The following is a 19,589-nucleotide window of genomic DNA, read 5'->3' on the forward strand; positions in this document are numbered from 1 at the left end:
ATATTTGTGATTAAAGCTGTTTTCCTTTTCTTCACTAAAGAAGAGTGAGGTCTCTTTTTATTGATCTAAGATAGCCTGTGAGCATGTGGGACTGGTAAATGCTCATTCTGTTTTGCCTTTTACTTTTTCTCTCTGCTAATTGCCTTTCTAACAGGAGGCATCATTACTAAAGAATCTCATCAAATGCTGGCACAGATGGCGCGACGGTCTGGTTTGATATAAGGCAGCTATATTTTCATCAAATAACCAATTTACACCCCAGTCCTAAAAAGGTTGACCCAGAACTGTGTGGTATTGCAGGGGTGGGAAACCTCAGGGCTGAGAGCCAAATCGAGTCCTCCCGGGGTCCCAATCATATGCTCCGGGGTTTCCCAGATGGCCACACCCCTTTCCCCCAATCACCACCCTTTTGTGCTTTCCTGGCTTTTGTGCAGTTTTCTCCCCATATGAAAAGACTGAAATGCCTCATCTAAGGCAGGAAGACTTTCAAGCTACAATATACTGGTAGCGTTTGTCTTTCTGGCCCCACCCCTTTTGCTTTTGGCCCCGCCCCCTTTGCCTTTGGCCCTGCCCACCACTGGATCCTAGCCACCAAGAGTTTCTCCAAAACCAAATTCATCCCATGGGCTGAAAGAGGCTCCACACCCCTGTTCTATTGACTTCAGCAGGCCTTCCTCCTAATGTGTGCTTAGGTGTGTGTGACCCTGGTCACTAATAACATAAAAACATTTTTCAGAGCAAGGTAACACTTCCTTTTTTTTTATTCAAAAGGCCCTGGTGGCAGGAATATAGTGTAAAAATCATTGGAAAAACTAAAAGGCATCGATACATATTGGAATATACACTTTGTACAAAAAATTACACGTCGTTAGCCATTACAATAATTTTTTTGTCCGAGGTTCTGCTTCCGAGACTGAGGTCTCAATAATTCATAGGTCCTGGGATCTGAACGTTGAGACCGCCGTAGTCCAACATATACATGGGCCATTGCTGGGGGAAGTAAGAAGGGGAAAAACCCATTTTAACGAATACCCAAATGAGTAAATTGCAACACCGCCAATACAGAGCAGCCTAAGGATCAAATTAGCTATCTGTGACAGAGGACGTGTATTAATGGACGAAAAGTCAGAGCCCTGCTTTTAATAGATGTTGAAATATCTGTAGTTTTGTTGTGTAGCTGTTTTGAATTGTAAGAAAAGTACAATTCAGACAAGGAATCTAGATGCTTACCAAGCCCTATTTTTAACCCAAACCACAGTAAACACTAGAAAAGCCAAAATTTTGGGGAATTCAAATAATTCTGGGAAAGCCAGTGCTCTGTACGTTAGAGTCTGTCTAGACAATATTTTTCTAGCACAAAATGTCTAGTTATTGTAGGAGCTCCAGACATCTTTCCTCAAGGTAGGTTTTTTCTAACAGGATGACTACATGTCCTCAGGGCCGGCCCGACCATTAGGCAGAGTGAGGCAAGGTGGTAGATGCTGGGGGTAGCAGCAAGGCAGAGAAAGACAGAGTTGTGTGTGCCAGGAGGCCTGTCCTGCACCCCCTAACGAAGCCTCTGTTGTCCTCAGATGCAATGGAGGACACTACCGTCACCAGTGTTGAAGTAAGAACCAACTGCTAGTTCAGTCAGCTTCTGTATGCGGAATAGGGGTGGGTCCCATTATGTTCTTGGTGTCAGGCAACAAAATATCTTTGGCCAGCTGCCTCTTTTGGCAGAGTTGTTCTGATCCATTTTACATTTGAGTAGGGGGGTATTTATTTATTATTTATCATTCATCTCTGACTGGGCATTCAAACTGCAGGTCCTCCATGCAAGAAAATGGCCTGCAGATAGAAGACTAATCATAGAATAGTACGGTTGGAAGGGGCCTATAAGACCCTTGAGTCCAACCCCCTGCTCAATGTGGGAATCCAAGTCACAGCATCCCTGACAGGTGGCTGTCCAGCTTCATAGAATCATAGAACAGTAGGGTTGGAAGGGGCCTATAAGACCCTCGATTCCAACCCCCTGCTCAATGCAGGAGTCCAGGTCAAAGCATCCCTGACAGATGGCTGTCCAGCCTCATCTTGAATGCCTCCAGCATGGGAGAGCCCACCACCTCCCCAGGGAATTGGTTCCATTGTTGCATTGCTCTAACAGTCAGGAAGTTTTTCCTGATGTTCAGCCAGAATCTGGCTTCCTGTCACTTGAGCCCATTCTTCCATGTCCTGCACTCTGGGATGACTGAGAAGAGATCCTGGCCTTCCTCTCTGGGACCACCTTTCAAGGACTTGAAGAGCGCTCTCCCATCTCCCCTCAGTCTTCTCTTCTCAAAGATAACATGCCCAGTTCTTTCAGTCTCTCCTCACAGGGCTTTGTTTCCAGTCCCCTGATCATCTTCGCTGCCCTCCTCTGAACCTTTTCCAATTTGTCCGCATCCTTCTTGAAGTGTGGTGCCCAGTACTGGACACAGTACTCAAGATGTGGCCTAGCCAGTACTCAAGATGAGGCCTAACCATTGCCGTATTGCTGTAACAGTCAGGAAGTTTTTCCTGATGTTTAGCCGAAATCTGGCTTCCTGTAACTTGTCAGGAGAAAGGTTTGCGCCTCGGCTTCTCCCTGACATGTTAGTCTTCTATGCGGAGGGAACTGTTCTTTGTACGGAGGAGCATTCCACCATGTACAGCCCCCAGCTGCAATCTGAAGTGGTACAGCCCAGGCACAGGTTGATAACCCCCCACCCTGGCCAGCAAGAACTAAGCCATAGTGAATATATTTACCACCAGTGAGATCTGATTGGTTGATGATGTGGACTCCAGATTTGAAGAGGAGGAGGAGGAGGAGGAGGAAGAGGAGGAAACCGAATTCCCTTCTGAGATCCTCTTCCGCTTCCGTTTGGGAACTGTGCTGTCGTTTTCTAGGGACATTCAAGGGGAAAGATGTGTTTGACTTGGAACAGCCTTTTGCTCCCTGCAACATCCTTTCCCCCCTGCCCAGCCACTTTCCCATGCAAACATGCTTCCAAAGCTCCAGCTGTGAGGAAGCTGCGTGCGGGTAGGGGAAGAGTTAAGAACCCCTCTCCCCAGTGGAGGATGGTGGCTTCGATGTCAGTGGTTCGCTCCGGGTTTCAGTCAGAACTAGGAATGTATGGACTGTGTAATATCTGTTCCATCTACGTTTCACGGATTGTCAGGCACCTTTTGTTCTGCCATCTGCCCATCAATGAAATTGAGGGTTGTTTCCAAATTTGCGTAAATGCGCATTTGCAAAAATCCACACACGTGAAAATGTGCAAATCCCCCCCCCCAAATGCACATTTTCACACTTGAGCCTATGGCGGAAATGCACATTTTTGGCCAGGTTTTTTACTATGTGTATTTCAGTACGACGAAATTTGCGCATACCAGAGGTAAATGCAGGGGCTGGGGCACACCACAACTATACCGCCGAGAACCTGACTTAAGGAAAAGAATCGGACTTTAAGCAGTCTCAGGAAATCCGGGTTTTCCGCGATAAGCTCTGGGGTGGCTGCCGCATGGCCACAACGTCATGTATTCCTAACGACCTCAACACGCAGCCAGCTCGGAGTAAAATGCTCATGGAGACACCGCCCTGGTCTCAAGTTGTCTAGAGCTTTGTACACTACTACAAAACCCTTATGAGCAGCGACCAGCTGTCTCATCTCAAATGGTTTTGTTTTGTTTTTTCATTTCCTCCCCCTGCCCCATTTCTCAGCTTACCTGGCTGTTTGGCCTCGGTACCTAGATCTGCAAATGGCCTGCGTTTAAAAAAGAAATCAATCAATTACTCCATTAATGAAGAGGTGGGGATTTTATGTTGAAATGTTGGTGGCGATGCTCAAAAAATTGGTCCCAAGTTGGCCCTGGTTAGTACTGATTTTACGCACGGCACGCATGAATGAAGGAGGGGCTCAAACCCTGCGCGGAACCATCTCCTAAATTCTACAACCGCAACATCAAAACAGAGAGCGAGCTTCTTACACAGGGATGAGGAAGGTGTGACCCTCCAGATGTTGCTGGACTACAAATCCCATCATCACCTACTGTTGGCTGCACCTGATGGGAGTGGGGAGTCCAATGACATTTGGCGTCCAACCAGATTGAGAAAGGCTGGTGTGGACGGTACTGAGTTTGATGGAGCCATGATTTGACTTGGTTCCTATGTTCTTATAACACTTGGAACAGGACTGGTAAGGCACGTGCTTTACATGCAGACGGTCCCAGGCCCAATCCTGAGAGCCAGTATGGCGGTGTAGTGATTAGAGTGTTGGACTGAAGATCTGGGTTCTAGTCCCTACTTGGCCATGAAGCTCACTGGGTAACTTTCAGCCAGTCACTGACTCTCAGCCTAGCCTACCTCACAGGGTTGTTGTTGTGAGGATAAAACGGAGAGGAGGAGGATAACGTACACTGCTTTGGGCTCCTTAAGCAGGATATAAACAGAAGAAATGAACAAACAAATAAAATCTCCGGTGTTACCAGTGAAAAGGGTCTCAGGTAGCAGGGGATGGGAAAAACGTCTGCCTGGGTCCCTGGACTGTTGCTGCTACTCATCAGAACGTCAGAAGAGCCCTGCTGTATCAGACCAAGGGTCCACTAGTCCAGCATTCTGTTCACACAGTGGCCAGCCAGCTGCCAGCCAGGAACGCTCAAACAGGGCATGAGCGCAACAGCAACTCAGAGTAGACAAGAGTGTGAGATAGACGGGCCAACGGTCCGACTTGGCATAAGGCAGCTTCATATATAGTCAGAGAAGTTTGCTTATTTATTTATTTGTGTATTTATTTATTACATTTCTAATCTGCCTAATAACTAATGTTCTCTGGGCAGATTGCAAACAGCTGGCTGGAGCACGCTGGGAGGTGCAGGACTTATTTCTGTCTAAACATGCATGGGATTGTGCCCTTAACAAGCTAAAATGCCGTAGAACAGTTGAAAATAGAAAATACAAGACAAACATATGAAAGACTAAACTACAACACAATGCAAACAACAAACGGGACAGGAATCGAGAAAACAGCCGTAGTAACCTAGAACCAGGTTTCTAAAATGCCTGGGAGAAAAGAAAGGCCGAAAAGATAACAGCGTAGGCGCCAGGTGAACCTCTTTGGGGAATTAATTCTAGAAGTCGGGAGCCACCACTGAGAAGGCCCTCTCTCTTGTACTTAGCTTCCTTTGGTGAGGGTACCCGGAGGAAGGCCTCCGAAGATGACCTAAGGGTTCAAGCAGGTACATGCGGGAGGTGACATGCCTTTAGATCCTCTGGTCCCAAGCCATTTAGGGCTTTAAATGTCAACACCAACACTTTGGATGTGGCTCAGAAATGGACTGATGCCCCGACCTGGTGCCCTCAAGATATGTTGGACTACCACTCCTAGCATGCTGGGAGCTGTAGTCCAACACATCTGGCAGGCAGGAGGTTGGGGAAAGCTGGCTGATGCTGTCATAGCTCTGATGAAAGGAGCAAAGTAGTTCGGTTTCATGCCAGCAGAGGATGCTGCCGTGTTACACAGATGTAAAACAAAATATGGGGTGGTGGTGGTGGGTGGAGTATGAGGTTTTGATCAGGTCCCAGAAGTTTCTCATTGTTGATGGTTTAAAATTGTTTTCAATACATGTGTGTCTCTGTATGTGCTATTTGCTTATATGTTTGTAAGTAAATGGTTTTTCTTAATGGATTTTTAAGGATTTAATCTTTGTAAACCACCTAGAAAGCTTCTGCTATTGGGCACTATAGAAATCTAATGAATGAATGAATGAATTGTTGTTGTTGTTGTTATTATTTATATCCCACCTTTTCCCAATACTGGGACTCAAGGCGGCTTTACAACATTAAAACTTGTACAATTAAAACATATAAATAGGAATATCCAAAAGTTAAAAATATAATTAAATCATCAATAATATTAAAATTGTATAAAATATCAAAATTTAGTAAGACAACAACAATAGAACCAATAGCACCCATCCATCCTATTCCCACAGGTCCAGACTATCTCTCCCCAAAGGCCTGCCGGAACAAAAAAGGTTTTGCCTGCCTGCAGAAACATACCAAGGAGGGGGCCACTCTCGCCTCCCTGGGAAGGGAGTTCCAGAGCCTTGGGGCAGCCACCAAGAAGGCCCTCTCCCGCTTTCCCCCCAGGCGAGCCTGTGATGGTGGCGGGACTGTGAGAAGGGCCTCCCCTGAAGATCTCAGGGCATGAGCAGACCCATAGGGGAGAATATGGTCTTTCAGATAACCTGGACCTGAGCCGTATAGGGCTTTATGACCCCAGCACTTTGAATTGTGCCTGGAAACAGATATGGGGACAGGCTTACTGGAGCTGGTTAGTAACTGCTATCCTGATACGGTCTCTAGCTTTGAGGATCTTCTCCAGCCGGTGGATGTCGTATGTGTTGGGGTTTCGGAACGGGATGTCATCTGGCAGGCCGGTCACTTCGATGGCATCAGGCGTGTCCCTGATCAATTTATATGGCACCAGGACGGGTCGGTTCAGCCCCAAAGACTCTCCTGAAACAAGAGCGATGGGTACAAGAACAAGAGAGCGCCCCCGTCGTACGTTTAAAGCACAGGCTTTTGACAGAAAAATAAATCCACTGTTCTTCTCAAGCCTGCTTTGGAGCTTCCCAAACCTCCATGGAAACATTGATCCTACATCAGGATTGGATCCTTCCAGGGCTTGACTTGAGACAGAGTCAACAGAATTCAGGCCCAGAATCACCACTGATACGTAGAGTAAGCCTGCCCTTCCCAACTTGGCGCCCTCCAGATGGGTTGGACTACAGCTCCCGTCATCCCCAGCCAGCACACCCCAATGGCCATGCAGGCTGGGGATGATGGGAGCTGTAGTTGAGCGCGCCAGGTTGTGGAAGGGTGCCCATCCTCAGTATGCTTTCTCTAGGGCACACTCTAGCATCACACTATAGCACAGACATCTTCAACGTTTTCAGACCCGGGACTCACCGTAAACCCAAATATGCACTTGAGGGCCCATTGACCCGTCGGTTAGAATCATAGAATCACACTGGCTCTCTATTTACATCTTTAAAGGTGATAACCAGCGCTCTGAGTTGGGCACAGAACCAGGGGCCAATGCAGAGCAAAAAGTATCAGACTGGCATGCTCCAAATGACTGCCCCCGATACCACCCTGGGAGCGGCGTTTAGCACTCATCACAGTGGAGGCGCCCCTTGGGCTCCTTCAGAGTTCAGAGCTCCTTCAAAGTTCTGACTGAAGCCCGGAGCGGATTCACCACCCCACGGACATCGGAGCCACCAGCCTCCGCTGAGAATTATTATGATTAAGCGTCTCAGCCTTTCTCTCTAACCAACTCCCACTGCTACACCTCCCTATGCAGGGCCCAAGAAATGGCCGTAGCCCAGGGCGGTCAAGCAAGGAGGCACTGGGCAGCCTGAAGCACTGAGCCCCACCTGAAACTGGGCTGCGCCCCACTGTATTGCCCTGGCCGTGGGCTTTGAACTCTTAGGTTAGAGGTGCCAAGATAGTGACAAATCAGACCCAGGTTTACTTACAAGGAGGAGGAGTTTATTGGGTAACTTACAGCACACAGGCGTACCCAAAGGATCAGACAGCTTCTCTGAACCCAGAGCAAAGGGGTACAATGGGTTTTATACCATGCATGTTAGCAGTGAGGCAGCATGACAGCAGCAAGCGCCCCCTAGCGTTCATTCCCAGCATAGACTAGAAGCGTTTGGTTCTCAGCACAGCCACCTGCAGCCTTAAGACAAACAAACTTCGCTTCCCAGGCACATCTTGATATCGGCCTTTGACTCATCTCAACAAGCTTAGAGGCCTACTAGCAAGGGAATTGCACCAATAATGAACATAAGCAAGCACTATGGTTCTCTAGGCCCCTCTAACGCTACAAGTGACTTGGTTACGCTCCTGGGGCCAATACACCCACACTTTGAGAAACGCTGCCCTAGAGTAAAAAAGAACGACAGACGTCGCTGCCTGTTGTTTCTCGAATGCAATGTCTGCTTTGGCCCACAGGGACTGGCCACCCAGTGAGCGTCAAGGCTGGGTTGAGAGCTGAACCTAGATCACCCCGATCTCATTCAGAGACCCTAGAGGCCTGGGAAACATCCAGCCTGGTGTAGTGGCGGGAGTGTTGGACCGGGAGCTGAGAGATCCGGGTTCGAGTCCCCACTTGGCCATGGAAGCTCACGGGGTGACTTTGGGCCAGTCACAGACTCTCAGCCCAACCTACCTCACAGGGTTGTTGTTGTGAGGATAAAATGGAGAAGAACAGGGTTATGTACACTGCCTTGGGTTCCTTCAGGAGGAAAAAAGGCAAGATATAAATGTAATAAATAAACATCCAGGCGGAGAGACCTGGAAGCCTCCATTTGGCCCGTGGGCCAGGGGTTGGGCACCCCTGCTCTAGCACTGCACACAGAGTAGGGAGACTGACCGTATTTTTCGTTGAACAGTTCCTTCACTTGCTCTCGGAGGATCACCTTTTCCCCCAGCCGGTTGGCGTCATCCTCATCTGCAGAGAAAGAACACAGAAGAGCCATGACGTGCATAGCTCTTCCTTTGCCATCTCCTGCCAACAGCGATACTGAGCGCAGGGTTGCAACAATAAGATCCAGGGGTTGGCATCACCTCAGAATGGTGATCCTCAGGTAATCTTTCCTGCTCACACAGACCTGGAATTCCAGGATTTTTTTTCCAGGCACACACATCCCTTCCTTGCACAACTGCTCACTGGTGATCAGTGTGGTGCAGTGGTTAGAGTGTTGGACTAGGACTGGGAAAACATGGGTTCAAATCCCCTCCGAGCCATAAACCTTGCTTAGTGAACTTGGGCCAATAACTTTCTCTCAGCCTAACCTACCGCTCAAGGTTAGAAAATCAGAACAAAAGAAGAGGCCTGCTGGATCAGACCAAGGGTCCATCTAGTCCAGCATTCTGTTCACACAGTGGCCAGCCAGCTGTTGACCAGGAACCCACAAGCAGGACATGAGCGCAACACCACCCTCCCACCCATGTTCCCCAGCAACTGTTGTACATGGGCTCACTGCCTCTGGTATTGGAGGTAGCACATAGCCATCAGGACTAACAGCCACTGATAGCCTTCTCCTCCAGGTTGTTGTTGTTAGGATAAAATGGGGGAGAGAGCCAGTATTATTACTATTACTATTATTATTATTATTATTATTAATTCAATTGATAGCCCGCCTATATACAAAATATTCTAGGTGGCACAAGAAGTTAAAAATAATGTAACAAGAAACCCAACGATAAAAACAATACAGCATAAAAACAGTATGTAACAATCAACAAAGAAGAACGAGGAAGGCCTGCAGGAATAATAGTCTGTCAGTCCCACTTAAACCAGGTATGCTGCCTTTGAACCCCACGGAGGAAAGGTGGGATGTAAAAGTAATCCAGTAACACCACCACTAGTAGGGAAATCTGCATTCCAGCCACCCCACTAGAGCACACCGCCCTGTCATTGGGTCTTGGGGAAAGTGGGCTGTGAGGGATGAGAGAGCCAGCTTGGAAATCCAGTGTGGGAATAGCGGTTAGAGCAGGGATGGACTACAGCTCCCATCATCCCTCACTACAGACTATGCCGGCTGGGGCTGACTGGAGTCATAGCCATAAGAACATAAGGAGAGCTGTGCTGGATTGGACCAAGGGTCCATCTAGTCCAGCATTCTGTTCACACAGTGGCCGGCCAGCTGTCAATGGGAAACCCACAAGCAGGACATGTGGGTCCTGCTTGTGGCCAGGCCTCCCTGTGCGTTTGGTTCTGCCCCTTCTGACATCCTGCAAACCGTGTAAGATGTGGCTCTTTCAATGAGATTTTGGATGCTGGAGTTCTGTCGGCAGGGCCGGCCCAAGACCTTTTGCTGCCTGAAGCAAGGAACAAGATGGTGGACCCTCCCATTCCATGTCTGAAAGCCTGTCTTCAAGACTGAACGTCTTTCTTCAACACCAGCGTGGTGTAGTGGCGAGAGTGTTGGACTGAAACTCGGGGGATCCGGGTTCTAGTCCCCACTCGGCCATGAAGCTCACTGGGTGACTTTGGGTCAGCCACTGACTCTCAGCCCAACCCACCTCACAGGGTTGTGAGGATTAAATGGAGAGGAGGACCACGCAAGCTGCCCTGGATCCCACACAAGAGGGGAAACGGCGGGATTTAAATATAAACAAACACCAATGATGGGGCAATGTCCTCTGCCACACCTGAAGGCAGTTGGCTAGCTTAGGGGGTGTAGGGAAGGCCGCATGACACACAATTCTCTGCTCCAACACCTTTCCGCCACCTCTCTGCATTTGCTGCCTGAGGCAACCGCCTCGCTTTGCCTAATGGTGGGGCCAGCCCTGTCTGTTGGTTTTGGATTCGTGGTTGCTGCTGTTTCCAGTCGTCTGAAAGCAGCAGCCGCACAGGGAGAGGGTGGGCTCCGGATTTCGCTAGAGCAGTGGTGGTGAGGGGGAGTTTACCCCCTTCCGGTCATGTGGTTTCTCCAGTCTAGACCCCCAAGCTGCTCTTAGCCCCACAAGGGGAAAAAGACACGCGGCCATCTTATTTCCACAGCAAAGCAAACAGCAACTTAGAGCGGGGGATCATTTAGATTGGGAAAAGAGCCGGGGGAAAGTGGAGGACTTGAACACTCCCTCCTTCAGAGCCGCTGCCCAGATCCACGTTAAATCCTTCCTACGGCTTCTTCTGACTGAAAATGAATGCATCAGGGATTCTCTTGTGTACCATGTGGTTTGTTCCCGGTTCTCCCACGGAACGTGTGAAGAAAGCCGAAGTTGAAGAAAAGTCTGTTGAGGAGCTGTTATTCCTAGAGTAATTCATTTGCTGTTATTCCTAGAGTAATTAATTTGCGTCAAAATTAACAAGCAATACAAAATTCAGAGGTGCAAATATGCAGGCTGACCCTTTTGAAAACAAATGGCATTCACTGATTGTTTTCTGGATTGAAAAAACAAAAAATTAAGGGCAGGCATACAGTTTTGAAAACGGAGCAATGGAAAGGACAGCTAAAAAAATGTGAGAAGGGAAAGTGAAACTGCCCACCATGCATAAACTGCCAGGAAACATTTCTTAAAATGTGACCCTTTGGGGGGTGGGATTGGGGCAAGGCACATGAAAACAGCCATGAAGACCATGTCACATTAAATTTAGGTTGACGTTAAGAGCAGCATTATGTTTGGGTGAAAAGAGTGGGAATTGGGGCTTCTCTACACGAGACTAAAATCTTGCGCCTTTACTAGGGCTTCTACTTCCAGATTCCTTGCAGGATTAAGATCAGCCCCATTACACATGCTTCCCCCTTTTTTCCCAGGAGTTTCCTTTGTCTGCAAGTTCTATATGTTTCATTATACAGCCACCAGATGGTGCTGCGACATAGTGGGATTCCAGAAATGCACCAGCCGTTGGATTGCAATTTAAATTTATTGCTGCATTTCCCTCAATCTTAAAAAAGCCAGGATAAAGGTTAAAAAGGACAGGAGAGGCCCTGGAAGTTGATGACATCATGTAAAGGACCTGCAAACTTCCATGAGTGACCAGTCACAAGTGCACGATAAAAGCCTCATGCACAGAAGCCCTTAGTCTGATCTAGACCACAGTGGGGAAGTTCTCTCACCGAAACCCCACTGAAATGAGCAAGAGCGCCAATCAAGGGACTATGGGGAAAGATTTGTGGAAGGATAAGCCAGGGCCAAACTCGGAGTGGAAAAGGAGATGAGCAGAGCAGAGGAGAAGGAGAACACAGGGCCAAATGACATGCAACGCTGAGAACTGCAATGCAATCTCCTGATTTAAACAAGAACAAATAAGTTTAAAAACAAATGTGTCGGGGGGAGAGGCTGGGTCAGGGAAGCAGTGCTGGGGAGGGTTCTTTAAATAACCCCATCCCCCCGCCAATTGCTGGGAGATTTTGCATTTCCTCAAAGTAGCTTGCTGGCACTCATCTTTGCCCTCCCCCCACGAGTGGGGCTAACAGCAGCTTGCACAGGGGGCGGGTGTTGATCCAGGAAATGGCACTGGGGGAAGCTGTAACACTCTCCCCACACAGAACATGCCACAGCACCATGCTTCTGATCCAGGGATTCCGACAACGGCCTTTAAGGGGGAAAAGTAGATTTGATCACGGATCTTCCACGTCTTGTCCACTTTGGCCCCTTGGGAAGGCAGCCTGGGAGAGCACGGGAGGCCACGCACTCCGGCGGGTCCTTCCTGAAGCTCCTCTCCCAGCATCGTTTCAAGGGACCAGCCGGTCCAAGCACTGGCCCGCCTGTGCCAAAACTCCCCGAGGGGCCTCCGTGGCCTATCACCACCCTTCCAGGTTTTCAGGCTCTGGGGCTGAAGGGATGGACAGGACAGGATGGATCCGGGGTGGCGGCATCCAGAGGAACGGGGCTCAGCATCCCCTCCCCTCCCCGAGCCTTATACCGCTGATGCTCAGTTTGACCGATGTGGGCGTGCAGATGGTAGCAGACAAAGAAACAGGGCTAAAACGCAGGGCTTCTGTTTCAAACAGCAGTGAACAACTGAAGGTGCCTTAGACCGAGTCGGAGCAACGGTCCATCCAACTCAGGACAGTCTTTTTGTCTGACTGGTTGGAGTTTGAGGCCCCTCCCAACACAACTACCTGATATTCTTTTAATTAGGGACTGAACACGGGGCCCAGCGCCTGCACAGGATGCGATCCACCACTGAGCAACAACGGCCCATCGCATACGGGCATGGCCCCCGGAACCAACTGTGGAGAGTTGGCTGGAGCGGAGCGTTCCTGTTCAGGGTTCCACCCCATCAGCCATGCCCTCTTCCGGAATGCTCTATTTCAGCCACACACACCCCACCCAAAACACACAACTGAGCATGCTCAGTCCTCACTGAGCGGTTTTGCGCCTCCCTCCATGAGGATTCTTCCCCATAAAGTTTTTTGTACTCCTGCAAATCCTGGAGTTCCCTCAGGCCAACTCGTACTTGCCTCGTGTGTGTGTGTGTAGGGGGTCATTTTGGCACCACAAACAGCACTCAAAGCCTGAACACTGGAAATTTGTGGTGTGCTGAAAATTTCCCCCACATTTTTTTCTGACCATTCTCATTCAATTTGATAGAAGAGAAATGGCTTTCAGAGGAGGAGAAATTCAAAGGAGGAGAAATTTTGAGGAGAAATTCAGAAATTCAGGAGGAGAAATTCAGAAATTCAGGAGAAGAAATTCAGAGGAGGAGAAATTTTGGAGAAATTCTCATGGGTTGGGTTTGGGGTTCTTGGGCTTCCCTTACTTAGGAGGTAGCCGGGGAGTGATCACAAGTGTCCTGCTTTTCATTGTACAATCAGCTCTCCAGCAACTGTAGCCTCCTCAGCTTCCCACGCTTCAATGAAAGCCCAGTTTAAGGGACCATGAGCTAATTCCTCCCACAGGGCTTTTTCAGACCAGGATGTGCAGGCAGCCTGGGAGGCTGGCTGTGATCAGGGAAGCTCCAAAACACCACAAAAATAAATTATAAAGCATCCTGAATGAGGCAGAACAATGGAAGCCTCTTTCATGGGAGGAGAAAACTTTCAGGAAACTGGAGGGCAGGTTTTGGCAGAGCGCTAAACTCCACCTTGTCCCTGGAGCTGGACACCACACTGCCCCCACCTGCATTGCGGTGGATGGAAACTGGGGACCTGCCTACCAAGACAGTTGATGCTGTTGCAGCCCAAAGACCCCAAAGACCCTTACCAAAAAAGAAAGGGCCTGTGCTACAAGTCCTGCCAATGGGGAGCCCTCCCTGGAAGAAACTGCTGAGAATTTCTCCTCCCCCTGGAGAAATCTGGTGAAATTGGCTCTCAGATTTCTCTGGCCACAAGTAAGGTGGAGAATTTTGAGAGGCCGTTTGCGCACAGCTCTACTGGAAATGGAGAGAATGAAATGCAGTTGGCCAGTCAGTCCACTATTCACCTGGTGCAGTATTATCTACACTGCCTGGTAGAAGAACTCCAGGGGTTTAGGCAGACATGTTGATTGAACTAGGAACCTTCTACCTCCCATGGTCCTGCTCCTGTGCTTTGAGAAATGGAGCTGCTTTTGTCTTGCTGCTGCTAATTAATGACTAAAATGGGATAACTGATGGCTGCCTTACAATCATAGGATCATAGAATAGCAGGGTTGGAAGGGGCCTATTAGACCCTTGAGTTCAGCCCCCTGCTCAATGCAGGAATCCAAGTCAAAGCATCCCCGACAGGTGGCTGTCCAGCCTCATCTTGAATGCCTCCAGTGTGGGAGAGCCCACCGCCTCCCTAGGTCAGTGGTTCCATTGTCGTACTGCTCTAAGAGTCAGGAAGTTTCTCCTGATGTTCAGCCGGAATCTGGCTTCCTGTCACTTGAGCCTATTATTCTGTGTCCTGTCCTCTGGGATGATCGGGAAGAGATCCGGGCCTTCCTCTCTGGGACCACCTTTCAAGTACTTGAAGAGCGCTACCCTGTCTCCCCTCAGTCTTCTCTTCTCAAGGCTAAACATGCCCAGTTCTCTCAGTCTCTCCTCACAGGGCTTTGTTTCCAGTCCCCTGATCATCTTCGTTGCCCTCCTCTGAACCCTCTCCAGCTTGTCTGCATCCTTCTTAAAGTGTGGTGCCTAGAACTGGACACAGTGCTCAAGATGAGGCCTAACCAGTGCTGAGTAGAGGGGGACTTGTACTTCACGGGATTTGGTGGCTTTACTTCTATTAATACAGCCCAAAATAGCATTTGCCTTTTTTGCAACCACATCACGTTGTTGGCTTGTCGCACATTTTGAAGACTCGGGCCAAGACAATCCTCCAATCAACAACGCTGTTGTTGTTTCTTTAATTCTTTCTTGCTCGCGCTGTGCTTCAGCTTAGCACCACGTGCGCGTGGGCATGCATTATCACATTGTATCCTCACAACAACCCTGCAAGGTGAAATGACCCTACTCAGTGAGCTTCGTGGCCGAAAACAGATTGGAATTCACGTTGCCCTAGAATAAGCTTCACACTCTGGCCCTGTTTGGACATTCAATACCCCCCCATTAGAATCATGTGAGGGGATAGGGAGTGCGAATGCCCCCCCCCACTCCATCACGCACCTGGGCCTCACCTCACCGTCATCCTTGACAGAGAAGGTCCGGTGTGGGGAGCCCTGGTGTCTCTGTGTACGAGGCTCTACATTGCTCCGAGAGCCAACATTTCTACTAGGCCAGTTTTGCCGCTCCCATGCCTACCCGCCACTATCAAGGGGAGCGGAGGGAGAGAGGACTGCCTGGGAGAGGCACCGAGGCCCCTGGAAAACCTGGTGCCAGCTCAGCGCCTGTGTACTGGCAGAGGCCACCAGTGCGAATGTTTCTCCCACCCGCCTAAAGGCCTGGTGCAAGACATTCTGCTGCCTGAGGTGGAGCAGCAAATCCCCCCCGCCACCGCCCAAGTCGAGGCACACAGTACCTAAGGCCAGCCAGTTACTTTGACGCCCATGGAAACTCCCTCACGCACCTCTCCCCCTCCCTGGCAGTAAAAATGCAAGAATAATACATGAAATAATGAACCATTTGCCGCCCTTTCAGAACACCCCGAATCAGCTGCCTGAGGCGGGCACCTCAACCCACCTAACGGTAGGGCCGGCCCTGTCTGCCCGTGCGGTCCTCTGGCCAGAGGCTCATCTGGTAGCAATGACAGAGAAGCCACGCGCCATTTTGAATTCCCCGCCACAACATCATAGAGTGGCCAATTGCTGTCAGGTAAGCCCACGGTTGGGGGAGCAAGGCGGGGGGGGGGAGCTGATGTAGGAGGGACCCCTCTGTCCAGGAGCTGCCTCTACATAAGAATGTATCTGGAGGGGATTTAGGTCAGGAAAAAGCCCCTCCCCTAGCACTGTGACCCCAATCTGATTAAAGCCCCCCTCCCATGGAAGCTTTTTACCTTAAAAAAAAAAGCACGGGAAATTATATGTGCGTGCAAATTGGCTGTTTTCCCTTCAGGATTTATCCCAGGGCAAATCAGAAACCGCTCTTATGATCTGCACCTGGATCCTTAAAGGAGACACCCTTGTGGGTTTTCTTGCAGGAATTCCCTTGCAATGTTCTCAGCCCGTTTCAGTGGGCCGCACAAACCGAACAACGTGTTCGGTGTCCTTCAATGTGACACTTGCAAAGGGCAGGTTGGGTATGGGTGGGTGTGGCACCTAGTCACTCCTTCCTCCAAGGAGTCCGAAGTGGTGGCTTTGGCATCTCAACAACCCTGCGAGGTAGGCTCGGCTAGGGATGTCTGTTGCTGGGAAATCTGGTTCGTTTTTGGTTTGATGGAGTGCCGCAGCATGTACGACTTGCTTTGTGTCTGTGAGCCGAGCTTTGGGCTGTTCCCCGAACTTTAGGAACTTCTTTGTGCATGGTGTGTGTGTGTGGGTCTGCAATTTGAACACACTTCTGAGCGAATTTGCGTAAAATACGGCGAATTTGTGCAAATTTGACCACCATTTGCCTAATTTGCGCACGTTCAGCCATAATTTGCGCAAATCCTGCTATAATTTGCGGGAGTCTTGCTATAATTTGCGCAAACCCAGCCATAATTTGTGCAAACTCAGATGTAATTTGGGCGAATTGCAGAATTTACCCCAAACAATTGCCCCACATTTCCAGAAAATCCATGAAGTGACCTGACTCACTGCAGATCCAGTCAAGTGCCGTAGTGGAAACTAGGAAAACTCATCGAACTCCAGCCCCCAAATGGATTTCTCCGACATCGCTAGGCTTGGCTGACAGATGCCCCTTCCCTACAGCCACCCAGCAAGCTTTGGATGCGAGGAAGGATTTGAACAAGGGTTTCCAGCATCCAAGTCCACTGCAGCAGCATCACAGCTCCTGTGCCTTCCTAAGCTGCTTCCTAAGCTGTGGCCACTGTAAAACTCTCCGTGTCAGGTGACCATTCAGGGCTTCTCAGAGGCTACATGCAAAATTTGTGACCCACCAAGGTAACTGCAACCCAGGAGTCACATCTGGTGGTCCACCGGGGGCTGGACAAAGCTATTTATGGTACCTGTCTGGCACAGCAAAACTGGGGGCAGGGGGATGTGTGTGCCAAGCATCTGGCAGTCCATGGTCGATGGCAGGTGGACTGCATTTGATTTTGGGGGGGAGATGTGAGTCAGTCACAACTGATACCAGCGTCTGCAATGTCATGGTCAGAATGCTGGATTCAGGGCCAAACACAACATTAATTGCATATGAGCAATTAACATGCAGTTTTTAAAAATGAAAATTATTATTTTTTAGATGCCTTTCCCCCAAAAATACTCAAGGCAACTTAGCACAAAATAAAAACATACAAAATTTAAAACAGCTAAAAACAATTCAAATACCACCACCCTCTAAAACAACTAAAACATCAGTGATAACCATAAACAATTCAACTGATGCATTAAAGAGCCGGTCATATGCCACCAAATGCCTCGGAGTGGAGGAAAACCTTAATCTGCCACTGAAAATCTGATAATGTTGGCACCAGGTGGGCCTTGCCGTTGAGATCATTCCAAAATTGGGGGCCACCACTGAGAAGACTCTCTCCCTTGTTGCCGTTCTCCAAACCTCCCTCGGAGGCACTCGGGGGCGGGCCTCAAACAGTAATCGTAGAGTACATGTAGGTTCATACCATCAGGTATTGCAGTCCCAAACTGTGTAAGACTTTAAAAACCAGCACTTTGAACTGGGCTCAGAAATATACAGGCAGCCAGTGCCAGAAGGCCAGAATCGGTGTTATATGCTCAGACCTTCTGGTCCCTGTGATCAATCTGGCCACCACATTTTGCAGAAGGTGCTGTTTCCAAACCATCTTGAAAGGAAGCCCACACATCGCAGCAATCTAACCTGGAGGCAAGCCATCACAGGGGTGGGAGGGGAGAAAGCAGGATTGGGACCATGGCATGAGTGGAGACAGGGCTATCTCTTTCTCTCCCACTGTGGTTTCAACTAAAATCACCCCCTCCAAAGCTGCTAATACCCCTGGAAGGAAAGCGCCCATTGGTGGTGGGGATTTTTGCATCAAGACTGTGAGTGGGGGGGATGGAGGGCCAAAAATCTCTCCCCGCATGTCATGGTTCCAATCCTGCTTCCCCGCTGTGCACTGGCTATTTCAATTGTTAATTTCTTCCATGCAGTTATCATCATATCTTAATCTGCTGCCGAAAATCTGATAATGTTGGCTCCAGGTGGGCCTCACGGAGGAGAGCATTCCAAAATCGGGGGGCCACCACCGAGAAGACTCCCTCCCTTGTTGCCGTTCTCCAAACCTAGTTTGGCCCTTAGACTCAGGAGTTGTTGTTCTTGTTTATTTGGTCAGTCGCTTCCGACTCTTCGTGACTTCATGGACCAGCCCACGCCAGAGCTTCCTGTAGGCAAATCCCCTCTCGGACACACAGCTCAGCCAGTAGGGGGAACTCAGGCCAGTCACCATCTCTCACCTTAACCTACCTCACAGGGTTGTTATAAGGATAAAAGGGGGAGCGGACCAACCACACCATTCACCTCCTTAAGAGGAAGGGCAGGATGTCTAAATCAAGGGTGGAGAGCCTGTAGCCTTCCAGATGTTGCTGGACTCCAACTCCTATTAGCCCTGACACGCATGCCCAAGGTGCAGTGGTGATGTGAGCTGAAGTTCACCAACGTTTGGGGGCAAAGGTTTCTCACCCCTGATATAAATATATAAAATACAGCAAGTGCTGCAGCTGGAAAATATACAAGAGAGAGACCTATAAATGCACACCTGCAATCATAGGGGTTTTTTTTTTAGTTTTTTAAGGAAGTGTTACATTACTTAAAAAACAAAAAGACCCCATTTTTCTTGTCTGCTACCATCTACGGCACATCCTCTGAGCAACGTACCATTCAAAGCGGCGTAAGCCTTTTCCAAGGTGGATATCCGTCTAGGGGCTACGATGCACATTGTGGAAAGAAAAAGAGAGAAGGGTGAGTGAAGAGCACGTGAGGCTTTCGCCCTTTGCACAAGTACAACGATAAAAAGCAGTCGAGAATCAGGGTGCAACGTAGTGACCGACAGATGCGCACCCTGAGCAAAGTGCCAGATCGTTGCAAAGCCACAAAACTGGAGACAGAATAGTCGTTAAGGTGCAATCCTATGCATGTTCCGACTGAAAGAAGTTCTACAATTCCCAGCATGCCTCAGCCAGCACAGCTACAAAGCTACAGACAGAATAGTCAGTAAGGTGCAATCCTATGCATGTTCCGACTGAAAGAAGTTCTACAATTCCCAGCATGCCTCAGCCAGCACAGCTACAAAGCTACAGACAGAATAGTCGGTAAGGTGCAATCCTATGCATGTTTAGACAGCACTGGCTGGGGCATTCTGGGAGTTGTAGGACTTTTTTCTGTCTAAACATGCATAGGATTGCACTTTTAATGACTATTCTGTCTCTAGCTTTGTAGCTGTGCTGGCTGGGTCATGCTGGGAGCTGTAGGACTTTTTTTTGTCTAAACATGCATAGGATTGTGCCATAAGTGTGCAATCCTATGCATGTTTGTTTGTTTGTTTATTACATTTATATCCCAACTTTTTTCCTCTTTAAGGAACCCAAGGTGGCGTAC

At 49.1% G+C, this 19,589-nt stretch overlaps 1 protein-coding gene across 6 annotated transcripts in view; it reads right to left on the reverse strand.

Moving 5' to 3' along the window:
- Positions 1 to 733: 733 nt before the first annotated feature.
- The window catches only part of GTF2IRD1 (GTF2I repeat domain containing 1), a 160,476-nt gene continuing 141,620 nt past the window's right edge, over positions 734 to 19,589 (reverse strand). For 4 of the 6 annotated variants that reach the window (XM_084822491.1, XM_084822492.1, XM_084822493.1 and 1 more), the window contains 5 exons: positions 8,439 to 8,516; positions 6,322 to 6,514; positions 3,724 to 3,761; positions 2,764 to 2,900; positions 734 to 990 (listed from right to left, as the gene is read on the reverse strand). In XM_084822491.1, coding sequence (XP_084678617.1) covers positions 922 to 990; positions 2,764 to 2,900; positions 3,724 to 3,761; positions 6,322 to 6,514; positions 8,439 to 8,516 — 515 coding nt within the window. In that variant the 3' untranslated portion in view covers positions 734 to 921. Of the gene's footprint in view, positions 991 to 2,763; positions 2,901 to 3,723; positions 3,762 to 6,321; positions 6,515 to 8,438; positions 8,517 to 18,869; positions 18,918 to 19,589 lie in introns of all 6 variants that reach the window. The other 2 variants (XM_084822486.1, XM_084822490.1) reach the window with 1 other exon arrangement.

This window comes from Heloderma suspectum, chromosome 16, assembly GCF_057233095.1.
Source record: "Heloderma suspectum isolate Gila_16-S chromosome 16, 16-S_ref, whole genome shotgun sequence".
NCBI classification, from domain to species: Eukaryota; Metazoa; Chordata; class Lepidosauria; order Squamata; family Helodermatidae; genus Heloderma; species Heloderma suspectum.